The 22,085-nt window shown below is 39.0% G+C and overlaps 1 protein-coding gene across 2 annotated transcripts; it reads right to left on the reverse strand.

Moving 5' to 3' along the window:
- Positions 1-10,847: 10,847 nt before the first annotated feature.
- Positions 10,848-21,546, reverse strand: LOC133767707 (olfactory receptor 6C74). 2 transcript variants are annotated; one of them, XM_062202143.1, is made up of 2 exons: positions 20,665-21,546; positions 10,848-10,904 (listed from the first exon to the last, which is right to left on the reverse strand). In XM_062202143.1, exons 1-2 carry the CDS (start codon positions 21,544-21,546, stop codon positions 10,848-10,850), a joined length of 939 nt encoding a protein of 312 aa, XP_062058127.1. The 2 variants fall into 2 exon arrangements, with proteins under 2 accessions (XP_062058127.1, XP_062058128.1); XM_062202144.1 differs by lacking the exon at positions 20,665-21,546 and adding an exon at positions 11,944-11,973 and having other exon boundaries at positions 10,848-11,798.
- Between the last annotated feature and the right edge of the window lie 539 nt (positions 21,547-22,085).

Raw genomic sequence — 22,085 nt, forward strand, 5'->3', positions numbered from 1 at the left:
TGTTGGAGTACTAGTTATAGCATTAAATAACAGTGTACAGCACATTAATGACAGAGATCCTGCATGATATTTTTTTTAAAAAGATTGATTACTTTTCTATGTAATTTCCAATTTAACACCAAGGTGTTTTTTTTTTTTTTCATTTTCAATTATCTTTATATACAGAAAATCACTTCAGTATATACAAAGTAAAGATTTCATCAGTTTGCACCCACACATAACCACAAAATGTAAAAATACTGTTTCAGTACTAGCTATATCATTACTTCACCTTGGACAACCCACAGATCCCACATGGGACGTAAGTACACAGTGACTCCTGATGTTGATTTAACAATTTAACACTCTTGTTTATGGCGTTAGTAATCTCCCTAGGCTCTAGCCATGAGTTGCCGAGGCTATGGAAGCCTTTAGGGTTCGCTGACTTCGATCCTATTCCGACAAGGCCATAGTCAAAGTGGAAGTTCTCTCCTCCCTTCAGAGAAAGGTACCTCCTACCTTGATAGCCCCAGTCTTTCCACTGGGATCACACTCGCTGAGATTCTTCATTTAGGTCTTCTTCTTCTTCTTCATCTTTTTTTTTTTTTTTCCCCAGAGTGTCTTGGCTTTCCATGCCTAAAATACTCTCATAGGCTCTTCAGCCAGATCCAAATGCCTTAAGGGCTGATTCTGAGGCAGAGTGCTATTTAGGACATCTGTCATTCTATGAGTCTGCTGTGTCTCCCCCTTCCCATGTTGGATCCTTCTCTCCCTTTTTTTGGCTTTATCAGTTAGTATTAGCAGACATTAATCTTGTTTGTGTGATCCCTTTGACTCTTAGGCCTATCAGTGTGATCAGTTGTGAACTGAAATTGATCACCTGGACTGGTGAGATGGCATTGGTACATGCCACCTTGATGGGATTGTATTGGAATCTCCTGGCACTTTTCTAACTCCATCATTTGGGGCAAATGCAATTGAGCATGTCCCCAATTGTACATCTCCTCCCTCTCTTTTTCTCATTCTTATATTTAACCGGGATCACTTTTCAGTTAAGATTTAGACACCTAAGAATAATTGTGTGTTAATTACAGAGTTCACGAAAAAAATACTAAAAGGGATAAAGTATTAAATTGTACATCAACAGTCAGCACCATAACTGATCAAGTCACTATTTCTCATAGTGTCCATTACACTTCCACAGGTTTCCCTTTGGTGATCAGGTAGTTGTCACCGATCAGGGAAAACAAATGATATTTCTCTTTGGGACTGGCTTAATTCACTCAGCATGATGCTCTCCAGATTGCTCCATCTTGTTGCAAATGACTGGGTTTCATTGTTTTTGACTGCTGTATAGTATTCTATAGAGTACATGTCCCATAGTTTCTTTATCCAGTCTACTGTTGATGGGCATTTGGGTTGGTTCCAGGTCTTAGCTTATTGTGAATTGAGCTGCAATAAACATTAATGTGCAGATGGCTTTTTTGTTTGCCAATTTAATTTCCTTTGGGTAAATTCCAAGGAGTGGGATGGCTGGGTTGTACGGTAGGGCTATATTCAGGTTTCTGAGGAATCTCCAGACTGACTTCCATATTGGCTTAACCAGTTTGCATTCCCACCAACAGTGGGTTAGTGTCCCTTTCTCCCCACATCCTCTCCAGCATCTATTGTTGGTTGATTTCTGAATGTGGGCCATTCTAACTGAGGTGAGGTGAAACCTCGTTGTGGTTTTGATTTGCATTTCTCTGATTGCTAGTGATCTTGAACATTTTTTCATGTGTCTGTTGGCCATTTGGATTTACTCTTTGGAAAGATGTCTGTTGAGGTCTTTGGCCCATCTCTTAAGTGGATTGTTTGTTTTGATGTTGTGGATTTTCTTGATTTCTTTGTAGATTCTGGTTATCAACCCTTTATCTGTTGCATAGTTTGCAAATATTTTTTTCCCATTCTGTCGGTTTCCTATTCACTTTCCTGACTGTTTCTTTTGCAGTACAGAAACTTCTCAGTTTGATGCAATCCCAAATGTTAATTTTGGCTTTGACTGCCTGTGCTCCTAGGGTATTTTCCAAGAAGTCTTTGCCTGTACCTATATCTTGCAGGGTTTCTCCAATGCTCTCTAATAATTTGATGGTGTCTGGTCATAGATTTAAGTTTTTGATCCATGTTGAGTGAATTTTTGTGTACAGTGAAAGGTAGGGATCTTGCTTCATGATTCTGCATGTGGAAATTCAGTTTTCCCAGCACCATTTATTGAATAGACTGTCCTTACTCCAGGGATTTGTTTTGGATCCTTGATCAAATATGAGTTGGCTGTAGATGTTTGGATTGATTTCTGGTGTTTCTATTCTGTTCTATTGGTCTATCCACCTGTTTCTGTACCAGTACCATGCTATTTTGATAACAACTGCTCTGTAGTATGCCCTGAAATCTGGTATTGTGATGCCTCCGGCTTTGTTTTTGTTGTACAAGATTGCTTTAGCTATTTGAGGTCTCCTGACTCTCCATATGAATTTCAGCATCATTTTTTCCAGATCTGAGAAGAATGTCTTCGGTATTTTGATTGGTATTGCATTGAATCTGTAAATTGCTTTTGGGAGAATGGACATTTTGATGATGTTGATTCTTCCAATCCATGAGCATGGAAGATTTCTCCATTTTTTGGTATCCTCTTCTATTTCTTTCTTTAAGGTTTTGTAGTTTTCATCGTAGAGATCTTTAACGTCCTTGGTTAAGTTTATTCCAAGGTATTTGATTGTTTTTGTAGCTATTGAGAATGGGATTGAACTTAGAAGGTCTTCCTCAGCCGTGGCATTGTCTGTGTATACAAAGGCTGTTGATTTTTGTGCATTGATTTTATATTCTGCTACTATGCCAAACTCTTCGATGAGTTCCAATAGTCTCTTAGTAGAGTTCTTTGGATCCCCTAAATAAAGAATCATATCGTCTGCAAAGAGGGATAGTTTGACTTCTTCCTTCCCAATTTGTATCCATTTAATTTCTTTTTCTTGCCTAATAGCTCTGGCTAAGACTTCCAGAACTATATTGAAGAGCAGTGGTGAGAGTGGGCATCCCTGTCTGGTACCAGATTTCAGTGGAAATGCTTCCAACTTTTCCCCATTCAATAGGATACTGGCCGTAGGTTTTTCATAAATTGCTTTGATTGTATTGAGGAATGTTCCTTTTATACCCAGTTTGCTTAGGGTTTTCATCATGAAAGGGTGTTGTATTTTATCAAATGCTTTCTCTGTGTCTATTGAGAGAATCATATGGTTTTTCTTCTGCAGTCTGTTAATGTGGTGTATCACGTTGATTGTTTTGCGAACATTGAACCATCCCTGCATACCAGGGATAAATCCCACTTGGTCTGGGTGGATGATCTTTCTAATGTGATGTTGCATTCTATTGGCCAGAATTTTATTGAGTATTTTTGCATCTATGTTCATCAGGTATATTGGTCTGTAATTCTCTTTCAATGTTGCATCTTTTTCCGGCTTAGGAATTAAGGTGATGCTGGCTTCATAGAAAGAATTTGGGAAGATTCCCTCTTTTTTGATTGCTCTGAATAGTTTGAGGAGAATTGGGGTTAATTCTTCTTTAAATGTCTGGTAGAATTCAGCAGTGAATCCATCTGGTCCTGGGCTTTTCTTTGTTGGGAGGGCCTTTATTACTGTTTCAATTTCTGTGTCAGTTATGGGTCTGTTTAGGTTTTCTATGTCTTCCTGGTTCAATTTAGGTAGGTTGTATGTGTCCAGGAATCTATCCGTTTGTGATAGATTTCCCTGTTTGCTGTATGCCCATATTATTAACATATGAGTACTTCAAAAGACTTTATGGAGAATTGGAAAAAAATGTTCATTTTGGTGCGAAGAAATTTTGTAATAATTTCATATGATGGGTCTTCATGAAAATGCGTATTTTGAAAAAATGTGTTAGGTTTCATTTTTGGCACCAAAATAAATTACCATTTATTTTGATTTTTTTCTTATTTTACTTGTTATTAATAAAAAGAGAACAGATTTCATGTATTTCATGGTACAATTCCACAATTTCTCTGTGAGCTTTTTGAGCCCCCTTGTATGTGGTTTGCATAGCAGAGCTCAGTGCATTCATTCTGGGGAAGCCGCACAGGGGTCTGTACTGCATTTCTTCAAGCTGTTCCTCTTCTGCAGAATATTTTAATCTCTTTTCTTTACCTCCCTCCAGGACCTATCTTAGAATGCATTTTTTTTTTTTTTTGCTGTAAATCTCTCTCAATGCTTTTGGATATAGCTTTTATTTGTCCTTATGTGTTTAGCTTTGTGCATATGTGTGCCTTCTTAATCATAATGTGTTTTAGAGGTTGGAAATAATCATCCCGAATTACATCCTCAAGAAAGGAAACGTTGTTTTTTATAGTGCTGTGTGGAGTACAAAAAATTCATCGTTTTATGTACATGATGCTGAAGATATCTTGAAAAGAATTTCTTTAGAATGAATGTTAATCTTAATCCCCATCTTCAATTCACTAGCTCTCAAACCTGAATAACTTTGTAGAAAAGTTATCTACTATTTTTTAAATATATGTTTAATGGATGCCAACTGGACAATTGAACATTCTGCTAATAGGGAAATACACACTGGTAATCTTTTCAGAAATATACTTTGATTTATTATGCATTTGAAATGTTTCAATATTCCTGTTTTAGACCATGCCAAACTCACGATTATTCATATTTTCTCTCTTTATTATAGAAAAACAGCCAGAAAAGTTAGTATGAAGAATATAAGAAGGAAATTTCATTGGTAAGCATTTTGTCCTTATAACTTATGCTTATTAATTTACATTTATTTTTCTAGTTTACATTAATTTTTTTCCTGTAGCTCAATATTCTATCTCTAAAAATTCTCATCTGTCTAGGTTTCCAGATAGTTTTGTCTTTTTTGCATCTCTCATTTCATACCATTTCATATTTCTCATGCTTCTATATTCCTGCATTTCCTTCATCATGTTGCCTGTTCCATTCTCAGAACTGTTGAAATCTTTACTTAATATATACTAAATTGATCTTCTGTATATAAAGATAATTGAAAGTGAATCTTGATGCGAATGGGATGGGAGAGGGATCGAGAGATGGGAGGGTTGCAGGTGGGAGGGAAGTTACGGGGAGGGGGAGCCATTGTAATCCATAAGCTGTACTTTGGAAATTTATATTTACTAAACAAAAGTTTAAAAAATACATTGTAAAAAAAGGATTTTTAGGCTATATCCAGATATTCTCAACAAGCAAACCATTCTTCTTTGTGGCATATCCAATTTAAAACGTGCATCAGCAGCATATTGCACTATGGTAAACACCACGTTGTTAATGTTGCATTTCAATACTAATCATCGCTGGGACTTTTCCACTGAGATGATTATTGTTATATTTCACCTGTTCAGACTTGGTAAGTGTCAGAGGACGTCATGGAAACCACACAAGACTGACAGCGCTCCTCCTGGCAGGTTTGACTGACGACCCAGAGTGGAAAGGCACCCTCTTTGCCTTCCTTCTTCTCACCTATCTGCTAAGCGTCACAGGCAACCTGACCATCATCATCCTCACGCTGGTGGACACTCATCTGAAGTTATTAAAGTTTTTTTTTTTTTAACAAATAATCTTTGGCAAAAAATCTTTTTACTTGAGATCTTTTATGTTCTATTTTTCTCTTTTTAAATTTAAAATTAGGTTACATTTGCATTAATCTATAATCTATAAAATATGTGAGTTACAGCAATCCACTTCTCAGTATATACCCAGAAGTCTTAAACATGGTATATCACAGAGACACCTGGACTGTTCACAGTAAGCAAATTTAGTATCAACCAAGGTGCCCATCACCAGATGAATGGATAAAGAAAATATGGTATTTATATATACAATAGAATATACTCAGCTGTAAAAGCAATGGAATTCTACCGTTTGTATTAAATAAATGCAACTGGAGGACATCATGTGGGAACTAAAATTAAAAAAGAAAAAAAAAAACAAGACAGAAATGCCTGACAGGATTGCTGCAATACAGTTTTGTTAAATTTTGTTTTGTGTTTGTCAAACCAATTAGTAAGAATGCTATATGACTATAGTTTTAATGGCCTGTGATTGTTTTACAATTTACTGTATGATCTTTCTATTTGATTATTATTCATAACCCTTGCTTAGATTCCTTCTGAACTAGAGTCTTTTTATTTTTATTTTTTGTACTATTTATTTAGTGGAGCATTGCACCTTTGTCTATAATGTAAATTAACAATATTTTATCTAAGAAAGAAAGAGAGAGAGAGAGAGGGAGAAAGGCAAGTATCATATTTTTAAACTTGTTTCTATGAACCACATTGAATAATCTTTTTGCATTAATATCATATTGACAAGGCTGTGGCTTAGTGGGCTAAGCCTCTGCCTGTGGCACCAGAATCCCATATGGGCACTGGTTCAAGTCCCAGCTGCTCCTCTTCCGATCCAGCTCTCTGCTATGGCTAGGGAAAGCACGTCGGAGACCCGGAAGAAGCTCCTGGCTCCTCTCTTTGGATCAGTGCAGCTCTGGCTGTGGTGGTCAGCTGGGGAGTGTACCAGCAGACCGAAGACCTCTTTCTCTCTCTTCTGTCTGTAACTCTACCTCTCAAATAAATAAATAAAATCTTAAAAAAAATCATATTAACCTGAGAATTGCATTGTAATATTTATCATGTCCTTGCTGTGACCCTGAAAATCTGTGTTGATGAATTAAAAATGCATTAATAAAATATCAAATTAATAATTTATTAATAAAATATCCAAATTAAATGATTTATTAAAAAATTTCAAAAGGAGGCTCAAAAAATTCAATAACAGCAAAAGAAATCCAGCTAAGAAATGAGCAACAGACAACTTAATCAACAAATTTTTCCTTTCTTATGGGTGGACATTGAAATGGAACTGATTTGGTTTTCTTTTCAAAAGCCTCAAGGACAAAGCAGCTTACATGCTAATCAAGATGAACAAAAAGGTCTGTTTATAAACTATTGGTCTCCAGCACCATTTTCTGTTCTCTGTTGCTTTCATGCATGTTCTTTGTTTCTTCTGCATTTTTACTGGACCAGTGGCGTCATTTTCATCACATTCGCCATAAAATTTCCTTGTCACCCTTGAAACTGTACCTTCCCTTTAGCAGGTTTAACCTGTCTTTTATCTGTTACTTAAATGAGGTTTTTTTTTTTTTTTAATGTGTAGTTCTCTTTATTATTCCAGATGATTCAAATATCAAAAGGAAGATTCTTCCAGTAATTTGCCTTTGTAATACAGGAAACTAATAAAATATATACTACATTTAAAAACCAAAAACGGTTATTTTTTTTTCCTTTCTGTACCCAAAGCAGTCCAGAGAGAACTTAAATTAGTATAATTGCTGTTGATTATGGGCCCCCTACGGGTAATCCTTGCTCGCTTAGGCTTGCTTTCTATATTTACCTAGACTAAACTGACAGCGTTAGAAATAATCTCTTGTTGGGCCGTTGCTGTGTTGTAGCGGGTAAAGCTGCCGCCTGCAGTCCATTTGGGTGTTGGTTGGAGTCCCGGATGCTCCACTTCCAATCCAGCTCTCTGCTGTGGCCTGGGAAAGCAGTAGAAGATGGCCCAAGTCTTTGGACCCCTGCACCCAGGTGGGAGACCTGGAAGAATCTCCTGGCTCCTGGCTTTGGATCTGTGGAGCTCCAGCTGCTGCGGACAATTAGGGAGTGAACCAGTGGGTGGAAGACCTCTTTCTCTTTCTCTCTCTCTGCCTCTCCTCTCTGTGTGTAACTCTGACTTTCAAGTAAATAAATAGATCTAAAAAAAAAAAAAAAAAGAAATAATCTCTTATTGCAGAGCTCTTCAATACTGAATGTAAATGGGCCAAAATCAGACTTACTGATTGCTTTTTATGAAAGTTGTATGGTGCTGGCAGATCATATAGAAGCTCTGTAAAAAAAAAGCTAACTAAAGATAAACATTACATTTCCAAACATCTCTCACCCTTGACTAAGCAACAATGATGGTAACAAAAACAAATCACAACAACACCAGCAATAAAAAATAAGCTGAGAAAGCTCTAGACATTGGTAAGCTAAACATTTTAACCTAGCCGGGTGTTGAACTGATATTCATTTCTGCTATTTTCGCCATTACTGGAGTGAAATTATGAGGAAGAATTTACAAAGGTAACAAGTGGATAAAAAGATAAATCCTGTGAAAAATATAGGACCAGGGCCCACGCTATGATGTAATGGGTAAAGCCTCTGCCTGCACGGCCAACATCCCGTATGGACACCAGTTCAAGTCCCAGCTACTCCACTTATGATCCAGCTCTCTACTATGGCCTGGGAAAGCAGTTGAAGGTGGCCCAAGTCCTTAGGCCCCTGCATCCACGTGGGAGACCTGGAAGAAGCTCCTGGTTCCTGGCTTCGGATCGGCACAGCTCTGGCCATTTCGGCCATTTGGGGAGTCAACCAGAGAGTGGGAGACTTTTCTCTCTGTCTCATCCTCTCACTGTTTGTAACTCTATCAAATATAAATAAAATATGTTTAAAAAAAGGTAATTATTGTCAACAAGTTTCCCTAGTGTAATATAGAATATTGGGAGTTATTCATCCTATTCTACTGTACTGTTTACCCATTAAACATCTACTTTCTTTTTTTTTTTTTAAGATTTATTTATTTGACAGGTAGAGTTACAGACAGTGAGAGAGCGAGAGAGACAGAAAGGTCTTCCTTCCATTGGTTCATTCCCCAAATGGCCGCAACGGCCAGAACTACGCCGATCTGAAGCCAGGAGCCAGATGCTTCCTTCTTCTGGTCTCCCATGCGGGTGCAGGGCCCAAGCACTTGGGCCATCCTCCACTGCACTCCTGGGCCACAGCAGAGAGCTGGACTGGAAGAGGAGCAACCGGGACTAGAACCAGCGCCCACATGGGATGCCAGTGCCACAGGCAGAGGATCAACCTAGTGCTCCCCAGCGCCATCCTCATAACCATCTGCTTTCGATCCTTTCCTCCTCTACATCCTTTCAAATTCTAACAATGGCTATTTGGTTCTATACTTGTATGATAATCAATTTTCTAGTTTCCAAATATAAGTAGGAACATGCATTATTTGTCTTTCTTTGCCTAAATTATTTGTTAGTATTCAGTTGCACCTGAATTGCTGCAAATGCTATATTCCCACTTTCATACTCACTTAAAATATCATTTTTTTCTGTTTCTAAGTTCTTATCTATACAGATAGGATTTTGAAAGAAGTTTATGTGGTATACATAATAATATTATGGCAAAACACACTGATTCTCTGGAGAAATATTTCTTTTTTTATTTGACAGAGTTATAGATAGTGAGAGAGAGAGACAGAGAGAAAGGTCTTCCTTCCGTTGGTTCACCCCCCAAATGGCCTCCACAGTCGGTACTGTGCCAATCCGAAGCCAGGAGCCAGGTGCTTCCTCCTGGTCTCCCATGCGGGTTCAGGGTCCCAAGCACTTGGGCCTCTTCCACTGCCCTCGCAGGCCACAGCAGAGAGCTGGACTGGAACAGGAGCAACCAGGACTAGAAACAGTGCCCATATGGGATGCCGGTGCTGCAGGCAGAGGATTAACCTAGTGAGCCACGGCTCTGGCCCTTGGAGAAATATTTCAAAGAAGCAAAAGTGTGTGTGTGTGTGTACATGTAACATACAATTTTACAATCCCTTGGGAAATGATGCTCCTGAATTCCAGTTACCATAAGAATTCTTTGCTCGTGTTTGATGCTTTTTTGCAAGATACAGAAAGCAAAAATCTCCCATGGCTGATTTTCATATTGTACTATGTCATAATTTGAAAAGTTATAATATGCAACATAAGTAAATCAGTATAAATTATAGAAAAGGGGATAATTTGATAGACTTTCCTACAGGGATAGATGGTGGATGTGATAGTTGAATCAGGACAAATCAATGGTTTGATTTGTTAAAATTCTAGTGAACACATTGTGAAATCCTACATTGGTATCAATGTTTCCACTGAGATGGTCTGTGTAAGTGACAAGATTCTATAATGTATTCTTCGTGATGACCTAGATGTGCTAGAATCCACAACTGCAAGCAGAGGGACTGTTTCTTTCCACTCGTCTATGATTTTATAAAGATGAGTAAATAGAAGAATTCAATTAATTGTTTCCAACCAAGCCATGCTTGAGCCATTCACTTTTATTTCGGTTCCTCCCATCTGCCTGGAATACCCATCTCATCTCTCCTGTCCTTTGAGAACCTGCTTAAATATCCACAAAAATCAGATGTACTTTCCTAGAAAGATCCATAAACAACACCAGAAAGACCTCTCATATTTGATTTGCGTTTGGTTCTTCAAAAGTTTCTTTCTTTTATAAAAGATTTGTTTATTTTGATTTACAGAGAGAGAAGGAGACACACACATACAGAGAGAGAGAGAGAGGTCTTTGACCCACTGATTCACTCCCCAAATGGCTGAAACAACCAGCACTGGGGCAGGTCAAAGCTGGAAGCTGGGAGCTTCATCCGGGTCTCCCACGTAGGCAGAGGCTCAGACACTTGGACTATCTTCCACTGGTTTTCTCAGGCCATTAGCAGGGAGCTGGATCAGAAGTAGAGCAGCTGGGACTCATACCGGCAACCTTAATAAAGTAAAATAAAATGATAAAACAAAAAGACTCAAACTTTTTAAAAAATGCTTTGCAGATGAAATATTTTATTTAAAAATAAAACTTGAAAACACCTAAACTTCATATCAAGGCACCAAAAGGGAATAAAAAAGGCGAAATTGTTGTCTTGGAACTACTATTAATGATGTTTCAGACCCTTTCCTCGTATCCTTTGTATAAAGTCAGAGAATAATCATTTTCTTGCCAGGGAGACAACCCTATGCATCACATTAATGAAGGCAATTTTCACCTGCTGATTGCGTAACGTGTAGATGAAAGGGTTCAAAAGTGGAGCGACTGAGGTATTGAGCACTGAAATCCCCTTTGCAACAGAGACCCGCTGTTTCATGGATGGTTTGACATACATGAAGATGCAACTGCCACAGGACAGGGATAGGACAATCACGTGCGAGGAGCACGTGGAAAATGCCTTCTTCCGCTGACTGGTTGAAGGGATTTTTAGAATTGTCTGGGCGATACAAACGTATGACACCACCACCACGGCCAGCGTGACCAAGAGAGTCACCAGAGCCGAGGCGAACCCCATCCTCTCCAGGGTCCGCGTGTCTGTGCAGGAGAGCTGCAGGAGGGGAGTGGTGTCGCAGTAGAAATGGTCAACCACGTTGGAGCCGCAGAAGTCAAGATCCAGTCCTAGGAGCAGCGGTGGGAAGATGACGAGGAAGCCAGCGACCCAGCAGCCGAGGACAAGCGCCGTGCAGACTTGGCTGCTCATGAGGGTGGTGTAGCGCAGCGGCTTGCAGATGGCCACGTAGCGGTCGCAGGACATGGCCGCCAGCAGGTAGAACTCCGACGCTCCCAGCAGGAAGGCGAAGAACACCTGGGTGACACAGCTGTTATAGGAAATGGCCTTGTCCCCGGTGGCCATCACAGCGAGCAGTTTGGGGATGCACGTCGTAGTGTAGGAAATTTCTAAGAAAGCAAAGTTCCGAAGGAAAAAATACATGGGCGTCTTCAGATGAGTGTCCACCAGCGTGAGGATGATGATGGTCAGGTTGCCCGTGACGCTTAGCAGACAGGTGAGAAGAAGGAAGGCGAAGAGGGCGCCTTTCCACTCTGGGTCGTCAGTCAAACCTGCCAGGATGAGCGCTGTCAGTCTTGTGTGGTTTCCCATGATGGTCCTCTGCTGTTCATCAGGTGTGAATAGATAGGGAAAGAACTCTATGGAAAAGTAGCAGTGAGATTCAATATCCCTACTGACAAACATCATTTCTGTGTGTGGGAAACATCTGAAATTATCTCCACTGTCTATTTAAAATATTACGATTAACATTCACAAGGTGATACTTCAGAGACAGGAATATGATGAATATCATTGTTTTAAGATGGTTAGAGGAGAACTAAAAACAGTTTGTGTTTTCAGGGTATCTAGATATAGACTACAAATCTAATTTTGAAATCGTACCGAAGAATAATGCATATTATTCTAATATTTGTATTCTTTTTTTTTTTTTGACAAGCAGAGTGGATAGTGAGAGAGAGAGAGGCAGAGAGAAAGGTTTAACTTCTCTGAAGTTAAACCTGTGCAACATTTTCATTTATCTGAAATTGGATCTCATCATCCATGAATTAGAAAATACACAACTGGTCACTCTGATTTAGTTAAGTAAAATGGTAAATGTATACTAATACTGTTCATTAATGATAGCTTGGGTCTGTGTGTGTGTGCATGTGTGTGCAAAATGTGGATTGATGTACTTGGAATAACAGGTGTCATCATGGGTTTTGTATGCAAACATATTTAATTTTATAATACTAAGTTATTACAAAGGAACATTAAATGGCATATCACCCTAAAGTTATCAAGAGCATTATCAAGAGCAAACAAGCATTTCTTTCTTCTAAGTTTCTTTAATTTGCTTCTAATTTGTACATATAAAAGAATAAAAATATTTGGCCGGCACCGTGGCTTAACAGGCTAATCCTCCACCTTGCGGCGCCGGCACACCGGGTTCTAGTCCCGGTTCGGGTGCCGGATTCTATCCCGGTTGCCCCTCTTCCACCTGGATTGCTGCTGTCACTTCCCACCCTTTCCACTCTGTGCCTCAAGACCAAGTGAAGAGCAACAGTGAGGTAGTGGGTGTGTAGCAAGCCCTTCCAGTTTCCACTGAGGTTACAGTTCTGACAATGGCATAGGCAAATGACACATGGGTGAGATGTGGGGATATAGGAGAAGTGAGAAACGGGTTCAGGAAATGGTATGAAGCAGGAGATGCAAAGACAACCTATATGGAAAACTCAAGAAACAGAAGGATTTTTTAGAAATAGGATAATGAGAAGAAAATAGTTAAAAGAAGATTAAATAAGTTTAAAATTGGTAAGTACATACTATGAACAGGAAATGTTTGCCAATGAAATTTCTCTCCTGCTTTTATTCCTTATTCTTACATTTTTGTTCTTTGTCCATATACGAGGTGAGAACAGAAAAAATTTTGAGCTCAGTGTGGCCTAAAAGAGATGAGCAGTATTTAGTAAATTGCAGATGCACAATGTTAAAATGTTAGAAGTACACATTTCCTATCATAAGGACATTCAAATGTCCATCAAACAGATATCCACAGTGGGTAGCTTTCCTACCTCTGACTTGCATTAAGTGAGACAAGGAGACTCAGAGAAAAGCTGTTCAAGTTGCACAGGTAGTAAATTGTGGACTGGGAGTTAAGATCAATGGTAATTCTAAGGCCAATTTCTTTCCCACATATGGTCACCATCAAGGACATAAAATAATTAAGGTGTGTGTGTGTGTGTGTGCTGGGAACGGTACTATCATCAAAGACAATGTTTTCTGACTTGGGGATGTCAGGATGATTATTTCAACCTGTAAAACATATAATCAAGTAGACATATGCACAAATAAGAAACATCTAGGGACAAATAAAAGTTGTTTCCAATAGTATTGAAAGAAGCGTACATAGAAGAATTGGATTCTAAGACAGGTGCTAAAGGGAGGTAAAAGAGGTGTGTGATTCCTCGGCGGAGCAACAGCCTGAGCAGGAGCAGAGCTCAGACGTCCGCCAGGCTTCATTGGCACCAAAGGCACTTCTGCCACTAGACATCCACATGGGAACTTCAAAGGCTCATCGAAGAATGGACAGAAACGATGATTTTATTTGGATGCCAAAAATTGAAATCCAACCATAGTTTTTCGGTCATGCACATTTTCATGACTTATAAAGATCTCTCATAGACATAAATGTCAAAATTTCTTTGGAGTCTTTTATGTATCCCTAAAGTCTTTGCTTATACGTAATATAATAGTATAGTATAGACATTCATAAGCGAAAAGCATTGCCTTCTCTTTTTTCTTTTTTTTTTTTTTTTTTTTTTGGACAGGCAGAGTTAGACAGTGAGAGAGAGAGAGAGGGAGAAAGGTCTTCCTTTTCTGTTGGTTCACCCCTAAATGGCCGCCATGGCCGGCGCACTGCTCCTGCGCCAATCCGAAGCCAGAAGCCAGATGCTTCCTCCTGGTCTCCCATGCGGGTGCAGGGCCCAAGCACCTAGCCCATCCTCCACTGCCTTCCAGGGCGACAGTAGAGAGCTGGACTGGAAGAGGAGCAACCGGGACAGAATCCGGTGCCCCAACCAGGACTAGAACCTGGGGTGCCAGCACCACAGATGGAGGATTAGCCTAGTGGGCTGTGGCACTGGCCAAAGCATTGCCTTTTCTTTTTCTTGGACATTCTTTTCAAGTTCATATATTTTTAAGCAATCTATTATAGAATGTTTTTCATTGTACCAATTACCCAGCCACAACAATCATAGGAATCAGTGTATCCAAAACACCTAAATCATAATTTTATCGCATCATATCACTCCTTTGTCCAACTTTGACAAACACACACAACAATTACCTCCCAACACATACCACAAAAAATAAATAACCTTCATGTGATGAAAAAATTAGAAGTTGAGCATACGAATGCTTAGATGTGATAAATAGTCTGAATATCAGATTAATTTAAAAAATATAAAAGCTTCTCAAATTGAAATTATCATCATATTACAATTATCTTCTTTCTCTATGTTTGCTAAATCTAAATGAAGAAGATAGGGAAAATAAGTTAATGCTTAACACATAAAAATTTAACAAACTCGAGTTACAATATATCTATTAAGAAGTGCTATCTTTCATTTTAAAAATATTGTTTTCATTTCTGAATCTAAAAGAAGTCTGTCAAAATGTTTTCAAATGCAAATATTTATCTTAACCACAAAATGTATTTAAAAAGATCACGATACAGATTTACACAGAAAAAACCATCTGCACCTCAACAATGAAGGATTTTATTGTGTGCTGAGCAGAGCACACTGCTACTCCTCTCTTCTCTGAGCCGACTCCATTCCAACCTACAACCCATGATCGCTTTTCCTCTTGTGACTGGCAGTCCAGGAAGTGGTTTCATTAGCTATTTTATTGCAGTTATCCTAGTGCATTAAGTTCCCCCTTTACTGTAATTTGCTTATTTCTGGATTGACTCCATGTCTAGGTATTGTGCACAGTGCCATATAAAACGTATCAGCCCTTGAGCTACTGCTGTGTACACTTTTTGTACCCTGAAATTATCTGAAGACCCTAAAGAACTCTCAGAAGCAAATGAGATCCCAAACCACAACCTCCCAAAGGATCACCAATTTATTTGCTACACAACTGTTCTCCCCAAGCACTAAGCATTTGAAAAAGCAAAAGGTGTATTCACTGAGAAATTCTTAAAGTGAGAACTCATATGAACTGCCCTTATATGTGTTTGCCCTTCAACACATTCATGTTTTGATGTATAGCTGAGGATTTATAAGTAGAAAGAAAATTTCTATGTCAGAATAAAAGACGAGAATATATAAAATGGAGAGTTTAGCAATTCTTAGACAAATTTGAACCTCAGAGTAAATGGACCGTTACTAGCTTTGTCGTGTACACCTAAGCATTTCGTGTTCCATATACACTTCAGTTTCTTTTCTGCAGTCTGTGAGATTGTGCGGAATTCATAAACATATGTTTCGCATAAGCAAACACTCTTTCCATCTTCAATAGAATGGAAAGTTCCTTCCTTTAGTCTTCTTTGCCCTTATTTCTGCTATGGGACTAGATTCTGGCAAAATTATGTAAGTGGAGATAATTCACGTAAATTCTGAGAATTGTCACATCGTAAATGAGGGTTTCTTTTTCCTTCCTGTGTAGGCTTACTAAGGTTTCAAAGCAGATATGAATGCAAGCCAATCGGAGTCGCGAGTGAGACAACACACACAGATGGCAAATCAACAAGACAGAACATAGTCACGACCTTGATCCCATTGCACCCCGCTGCCCATTCCTCTTGACCTCTGAGACCATACCAGGTCTTTCTCTGCCTTGGTTTGCACCAAATTTGGATGCTTAATTCTTGTAGCTGTGGTTTCAGCTTTTTGTTCCCCAGTCATATCTGCTTGTATTCAGACATTTCATATGGAAGGATCAGGAAAATGAGGCACAAGGACATTTTTATAAAAGTTAACCAGACATGGGGCTGCCACCTGCAGTGCCAGCATCCCATGTGGGCACCGGTTCGTGTCCCAGCTGCTCCACTTCCAATCCAGCTCTCTGCTATTGCCTGGGAAAGCAGTAGAAGATGGCCCAAGTCCTTGGGCCCCTGCACCCATATAGGAGACCCCTAAGAATCTCCTGGCTCCTGGCTTTGGACTGGCGCAGCTCCAGCTGTTGCGGCCATCTGGGAGTGAACCAGCAGATGGAATAACTCTCTCTCTCTCTCTCTCTCTCTCTCTCTCTCTCTGCCTCTCCTTCTCTGTGTAATTATGGCTTTCAAGTAAATAAATAAATCTTGAAAAAAAAATAAGTTAACCAGACTTAAGCCAGAAGCCCTTAGGCCTATTTCTTAGTCTGTTCTCTGTTGCTATAACTATATATCTGAAACTGAGTAATTTATTAAAAAAAGAGGTTTCTTTTGGCTTCTGAGGGCTGATGTAGAACAGATAAAAGAGGGCTGAACTCCAAGGCTGCCAACTCATTACCCAGATAACAGTATTTATTAGGTCATGAGGACTCTGGCCCACACTCAAAGACCTTATAACAGGGCCCCACCCTCCAATATATGCAGAAAAAGTATCTGGCAAAGCTCAGCTTCCCTTCTTGATAAAAACCCTGACCAAATTATGGATGAAAATTGAAAAGAAGTCAAAATGTCAAAATTACAGATAATGTGATCTTGGCATATATATGCAATGGAATATTATTCAGCCACAAGCAGTATAAAGTTTTTTTCATTTGTCACAACATGAACAGTGATGTAAGCTGGGCTCGGGAAGACAGACACCACACACTCTCACCCATTGGTGGAAGCTAGGAAAGTACATCACATGGAAGTCAAGAGTCAACTATGAGTCACTAGTGAGTAACAAGCTCTGTGGAAGAGGGAGGAGGGGGAATCATGGGTACCAAGTTGCCATGGTGGTGAGGGTAGTTCTAACAGCATCACTATTACAGGCTAACTATAGCCTGTAACAACTAGTTATACATTTCAAAATAACTAGAGGAGAGGAGTTTGAAGATTTCCCACAAAGGGATGATAATATTTGAGGAGATGGTAGTGCTAATCACCCTGATTGATCATTACATGTTACATACATCTTCACAGATGCTTGTACTACTGAACCTGTAACTACAGACACTAAGATCAATTAAAATTTTTAAATGCAAACTTTTATACAAATAATCTAATTTTTTGACTGAAACACTTATAAATATATACTTAGGGGCTATAATATGAAATTACAAAAATGTCTATGTTACATATCTAATATACATTAGCAAATTACAGTGATTAGTATATGAATCACCTCAAATATTTATCATATCTTTATGCTGAGAACACTAAAAACCCTTCTCCTAGCCCTTTTGAAATATACAACATATTATTGTTAATTATAGTCACCCTGATGAGGAAAACAACATCAGGAGGTTTCTTGCTATCGAAGTGGAACATTTTACTTATGTACTAGACAGTTCTCCCCTCCCTCCCCTTACCGCCCTATAATAACTCACTCTCTGCTCAACATCTGTGGGATAAACTTTTAGAGTCTGTATGTAAGTGAGACCATGGGGTCTTTGCCTTTCAGTGACTAGTTTATTTCACCCAACATACGTCTTCCAGGTTCATCCATGTTGTGGCTAATGACAAGATTTCAACATTATTATTGATTCCACGTCTTGATCACTGTTGATGCTGCAATAAACATGAGAAGGTGGATGTCTTTTCAAGAGACTGATTTAATTTTTTTTGGTTATATATCCAGTAGTGGGTTTGCTGCCTTGTTAAGTGTCTCTATTTTTTAATTTTTAATTATTTTTACTCAATAGTGGTCTTTTTGCATAAAGTAAAACTAGAAAGTATGTTTGAACATTTTTAACTTAAGCATTTTGATTTCAGTAGTCTGACATACAAGTATTGAAATATGGAGAAATAATCAAAATAAAATGAATAATGAAGACTTCATTATGATTTAAAAATTCATTTGTTAAGAAATCTGTTGTTATTAAAAAGGAAAAGGATTAAAGTGCTCTGCTTCCCACGCTGTCAGCCATCCTCTCTCTCTCTCCACCTCTCTCTCTTTCTCTCTTATAAAACTGATACAAGTTATTAGATGCACTTGAAAATCATCACAAATCAGTTTTCAGCACTTCTTGAGTACAGACTGGGATTTTTTTCTTCTTCTTTTTAAACTAAAGAAAGATACTAGCAGATAATACCATACAGATTTAAAGTTTAGTTTTTAGAACAATACACAAGGGCTAGACAAGGGATGAGAAATATTACATAACTCATCCAGCTGGAATCTGTTACATTTCATCACAATTCCACCTGTTCTTAAGATCAAACAGAAACATTCAAAGCTCTAAAGTCTTTTTTTTTTCCTTCCACTATCAAGGTCTTAACCTACAATACGTTCTTTGAAAGAGCATAATACACTTTTATTTTTTGAATGAGTGGATCTGTAGAGGTCTGTTTTTCATATTTTATCTGCATCTACACAATGCCTGTCTTAGAACACATTTCTACAGATTTTGTGAAGCAAGCCTTTCCATTAGAAATCCCTTTAGATGCCTAACATTTATCTTTGTAAGTAAAGGTGAGGGAAGTAGTGGAATGTGGGCATGGTTTAAGAATGTCTTTAGGTGAAACACCACATACATGTTTAGTTTGACATATTTCTCCAACCTAAATTGGCTGAACTGGTATTATCCAAAGCACAATCTTCCTTGGTAATAGGAAGCTAATCCATATATATTAAACCCTCTGTGCCTAACTAATAACTCAAGGGGCTGGTAGAGTCTTCTCTTTCTGAATCTACTCAGTATATGAAGTTAAAATGTTAACTACAATGTAACTTAAAGGATTTTAGGGGCCATGCTGTTGCGCAGTGGGTTAACGCCCTGGCCTGAAGTGCTGGTATTCCATATGGGTACCGGTTCAAGACCCGGCCACTCCACTTCCAACCCAGCTCTCTGCTATGGCCTGAGAAAGCAGTAGAAGATGGCCCAAGTCCTTGGCCCCTGCACCCGCTTGGGAGACCCGGAGGAAGCTCCTGGCTCCTGGCTTCGGATTTGCGCAACTTTGGCCGTTGCGGCCATCTGAGGAGTGAACCATCGGATGGAAGACCTCTCGCTCTCTCTCTCTCTCTCTACGTCTCCTTCTCTCTCTGTGTAACTCTGACTTTCAAATAAATAAATAAATCTTTTTTTTTTTTAAAAAAAAAGGATTTTAGCACAGGCATCCATATGCTGTATTACTGCAAGATATTCTTCTGGTGGACTCAACAAGCCTGAGAAAGCTTTCTCACCAGCAAGGTCCATATCAGTGAATCAAGCCACTGGTGGGAAGACAGCAGGAAAGTAGGGAAGCCACCTAGAAACCAGTGGTTTGTGGTACAATGATTAAAGACAACATTTAGAATATCTGCAGGACCAAGATAGCATATCTTCACTGATGGTGAATGAAGATACAAGAGAGCAAGGGACAGCAGCTCCCTCACTTTAATGTTTAAGCTACATAATTCGAAAAATAAGGCAGTCTACCAAATCCCACACGACCTTACTGTTCTGTAAGCTGTCCCTAATTTGAAAAGTTAATAACATGGGGTCAGGAAGAGATTTCTATTTCCTATCTCCTTTGAAGTACAAGAGGTTAATGGACATCAAGGGCTTGTTTTTTGAAAGAAGTGAGGTGATCTATGTGTCTGGCTGTTTTTGTTTTGCTTTTGGTTTAAGCCCTGTAGGCTCTACATTTTTTCTTCCAAAATGAGCATTGCAATTCCTGACTCATGGAGTTTTGAAGAAGTAACTAACAGATTTCACAAAGGTTGGCAGTTTAGCGGGAACCAGTAAATGTCAGCTATAATTTCTATCTGGATAACTCTGGCAGGAACAAACTTCTTTGGAGTTGCTTTATCCCATTACCAAAAACACACTATGTCTTTAAATCTGGCTAGAATTTTAAAACTGTCAAATAATTAAAGACATGCCTTTGAAGTGATTTACTCTTAGGTTCTACTGAAAGAAAAATTGGATTCTATGTCTGCCGAGAATAAACTCATTAGATGATGAAATCTAGGCAATGGGTTACAAACTTCATGAACAAATGACACAAATTTAATGAGTACCACTGAAGTCCCATTTTTTTCTCCACCTGAGATAATTTTGAGAGGAAGTTTATAGAGCTACAAAACAAAAAGGCATTTTTAACCAAAAATAAGCATTATTTTTTCTATGAGCTCTCAGCAGGAGGGAAAATTGGGAGTATGGGTTAGGCTATGTTGATTAGGTAGCCACAGTGAAAAGTACAGGTCAAGAAACATTGTTCTGAATACAGACATGGAAGAGAGCTGTGAGACACGCTGCTCTCCTTGTGTTATTTTACTCATAACTGTAGTCACATCCTTAACATGGTTCATTTCAGTGAGAAGACTTGGAGCTTTTTGGCCATGTGTTTTACAGCATCTTTTACCTGTTTGTTTCTCAGCGTGTAAATAAAAGGATTCAGCATGGGGGCAACAGAGGTGCTCAGCAAGGCTATCCCTTTATTCAACGACACCCTTTCCTTTGCAGAGGGTTTCACGTACATGAAGATGCAGCTTCCGTAGGAAATGGACACAACCACCATGTGGGAAGAACATGTGGAAAAGGCTTTCTTCCTCTGTTGAGTAGAAGGTATGTTCAGAATAGTCCCGAGGATGTGCATGTAGGAAAGAATCACTAACACCAGTGTGACCAGGAGTGTCACGATGGCTGCCAGCAGCATCATCAGTTCTATGGTGTCTGTGTTTGTGCAAGAGAGCTGCAGTATGGGAGAAACATCACAGAAGAAATGATCCACGGTGTTGGCAGCACAGAAGTCAAGCTGCAGACCCATCACGAGGGGTGGGAAAATGATCAGGAAACCAGCTAACCATGAAGCAAAGACAAGCAAGTTGCACACCCTGGGGCTCATGATGGTCATGTAGTGCAGAGGCTTGCAGATGGCCACATAGCGGTCATAGGACATGGCGGCCAGCAGGAAAAACTCAGTGGCTCCCAGGAGAATAGTGAAAAACAGCTGTGCTGCACAATCATTGTAAGAAATAGACCTATCACCTGTTGCCATACTAACAAGAAATTTGGGGATACAGACGGTTGTGAAGGAGATTTCTAAAAATGAGAAATTTCGGAGGAAGAAATACATAGGGGTCTTGAGATGTGAATCCAGTAGGCTAAGGGTGATGATGAGAAGGTTCCCGGTGACACTCAACATGTAGGTGAATAAAAGGAGAAGAGAAAGGACCACCTGTAACTGTGGATCATTTGTTAGGCCAAGAAGAATAAAGGCTGTCACTGTTGTGTGATTTCTCATTGTTGGCTTCTATTTCTTAAAGAAAACAAGAAGCAGTTAGAAATGAGGGGGAAGGCCTGCACAACACATCCATTTCACTTGAGGTTCTCCAAATACACACACACACACACACACACATTGCTCCCCACACCCGACTTTCCTGAATATCCTGCTACTTATTAGCAGCAGCTGATAAACATTTCCTTGTAACAATCTTGGTTCAGAATTTCAGTAACTAAATAAACACAAGTCTTTGAGTTTGTTTTCTTTCCTCCAGGTCCATAAGCCCAGCCATTGCAAAAGGATAACATTGCATTGATAAACTCTTATAAACTCTTATAATGTAAAAACAAAGAAGCAGAACATCTATCATGTTGCAAATGTTATCCTCTCTACCATATTTCAAAATTTTTCCAACACATTTACTTTACGTTGAATTATTTTACACCACCTGGTGACTCATTCCTCCTTGCTAAACAAAGCTCCTTCTTCATGGTTATGACTCTTTTTCATAGACGTTGCTGTTCTTTCTGTCTTAAAATCAATGAAAAGTTGATGTA

This window comes from Lepus europaeus, chromosome 10 (genome assembly GCF_033115175.1).
Source record: "Lepus europaeus isolate LE1 chromosome 10, mLepTim1.pri, whole genome shotgun sequence".
Lineage (NCBI taxonomy): Eukaryota > Metazoa > Chordata > Mammalia > Lagomorpha > Leporidae > Lepus > Lepus europaeus.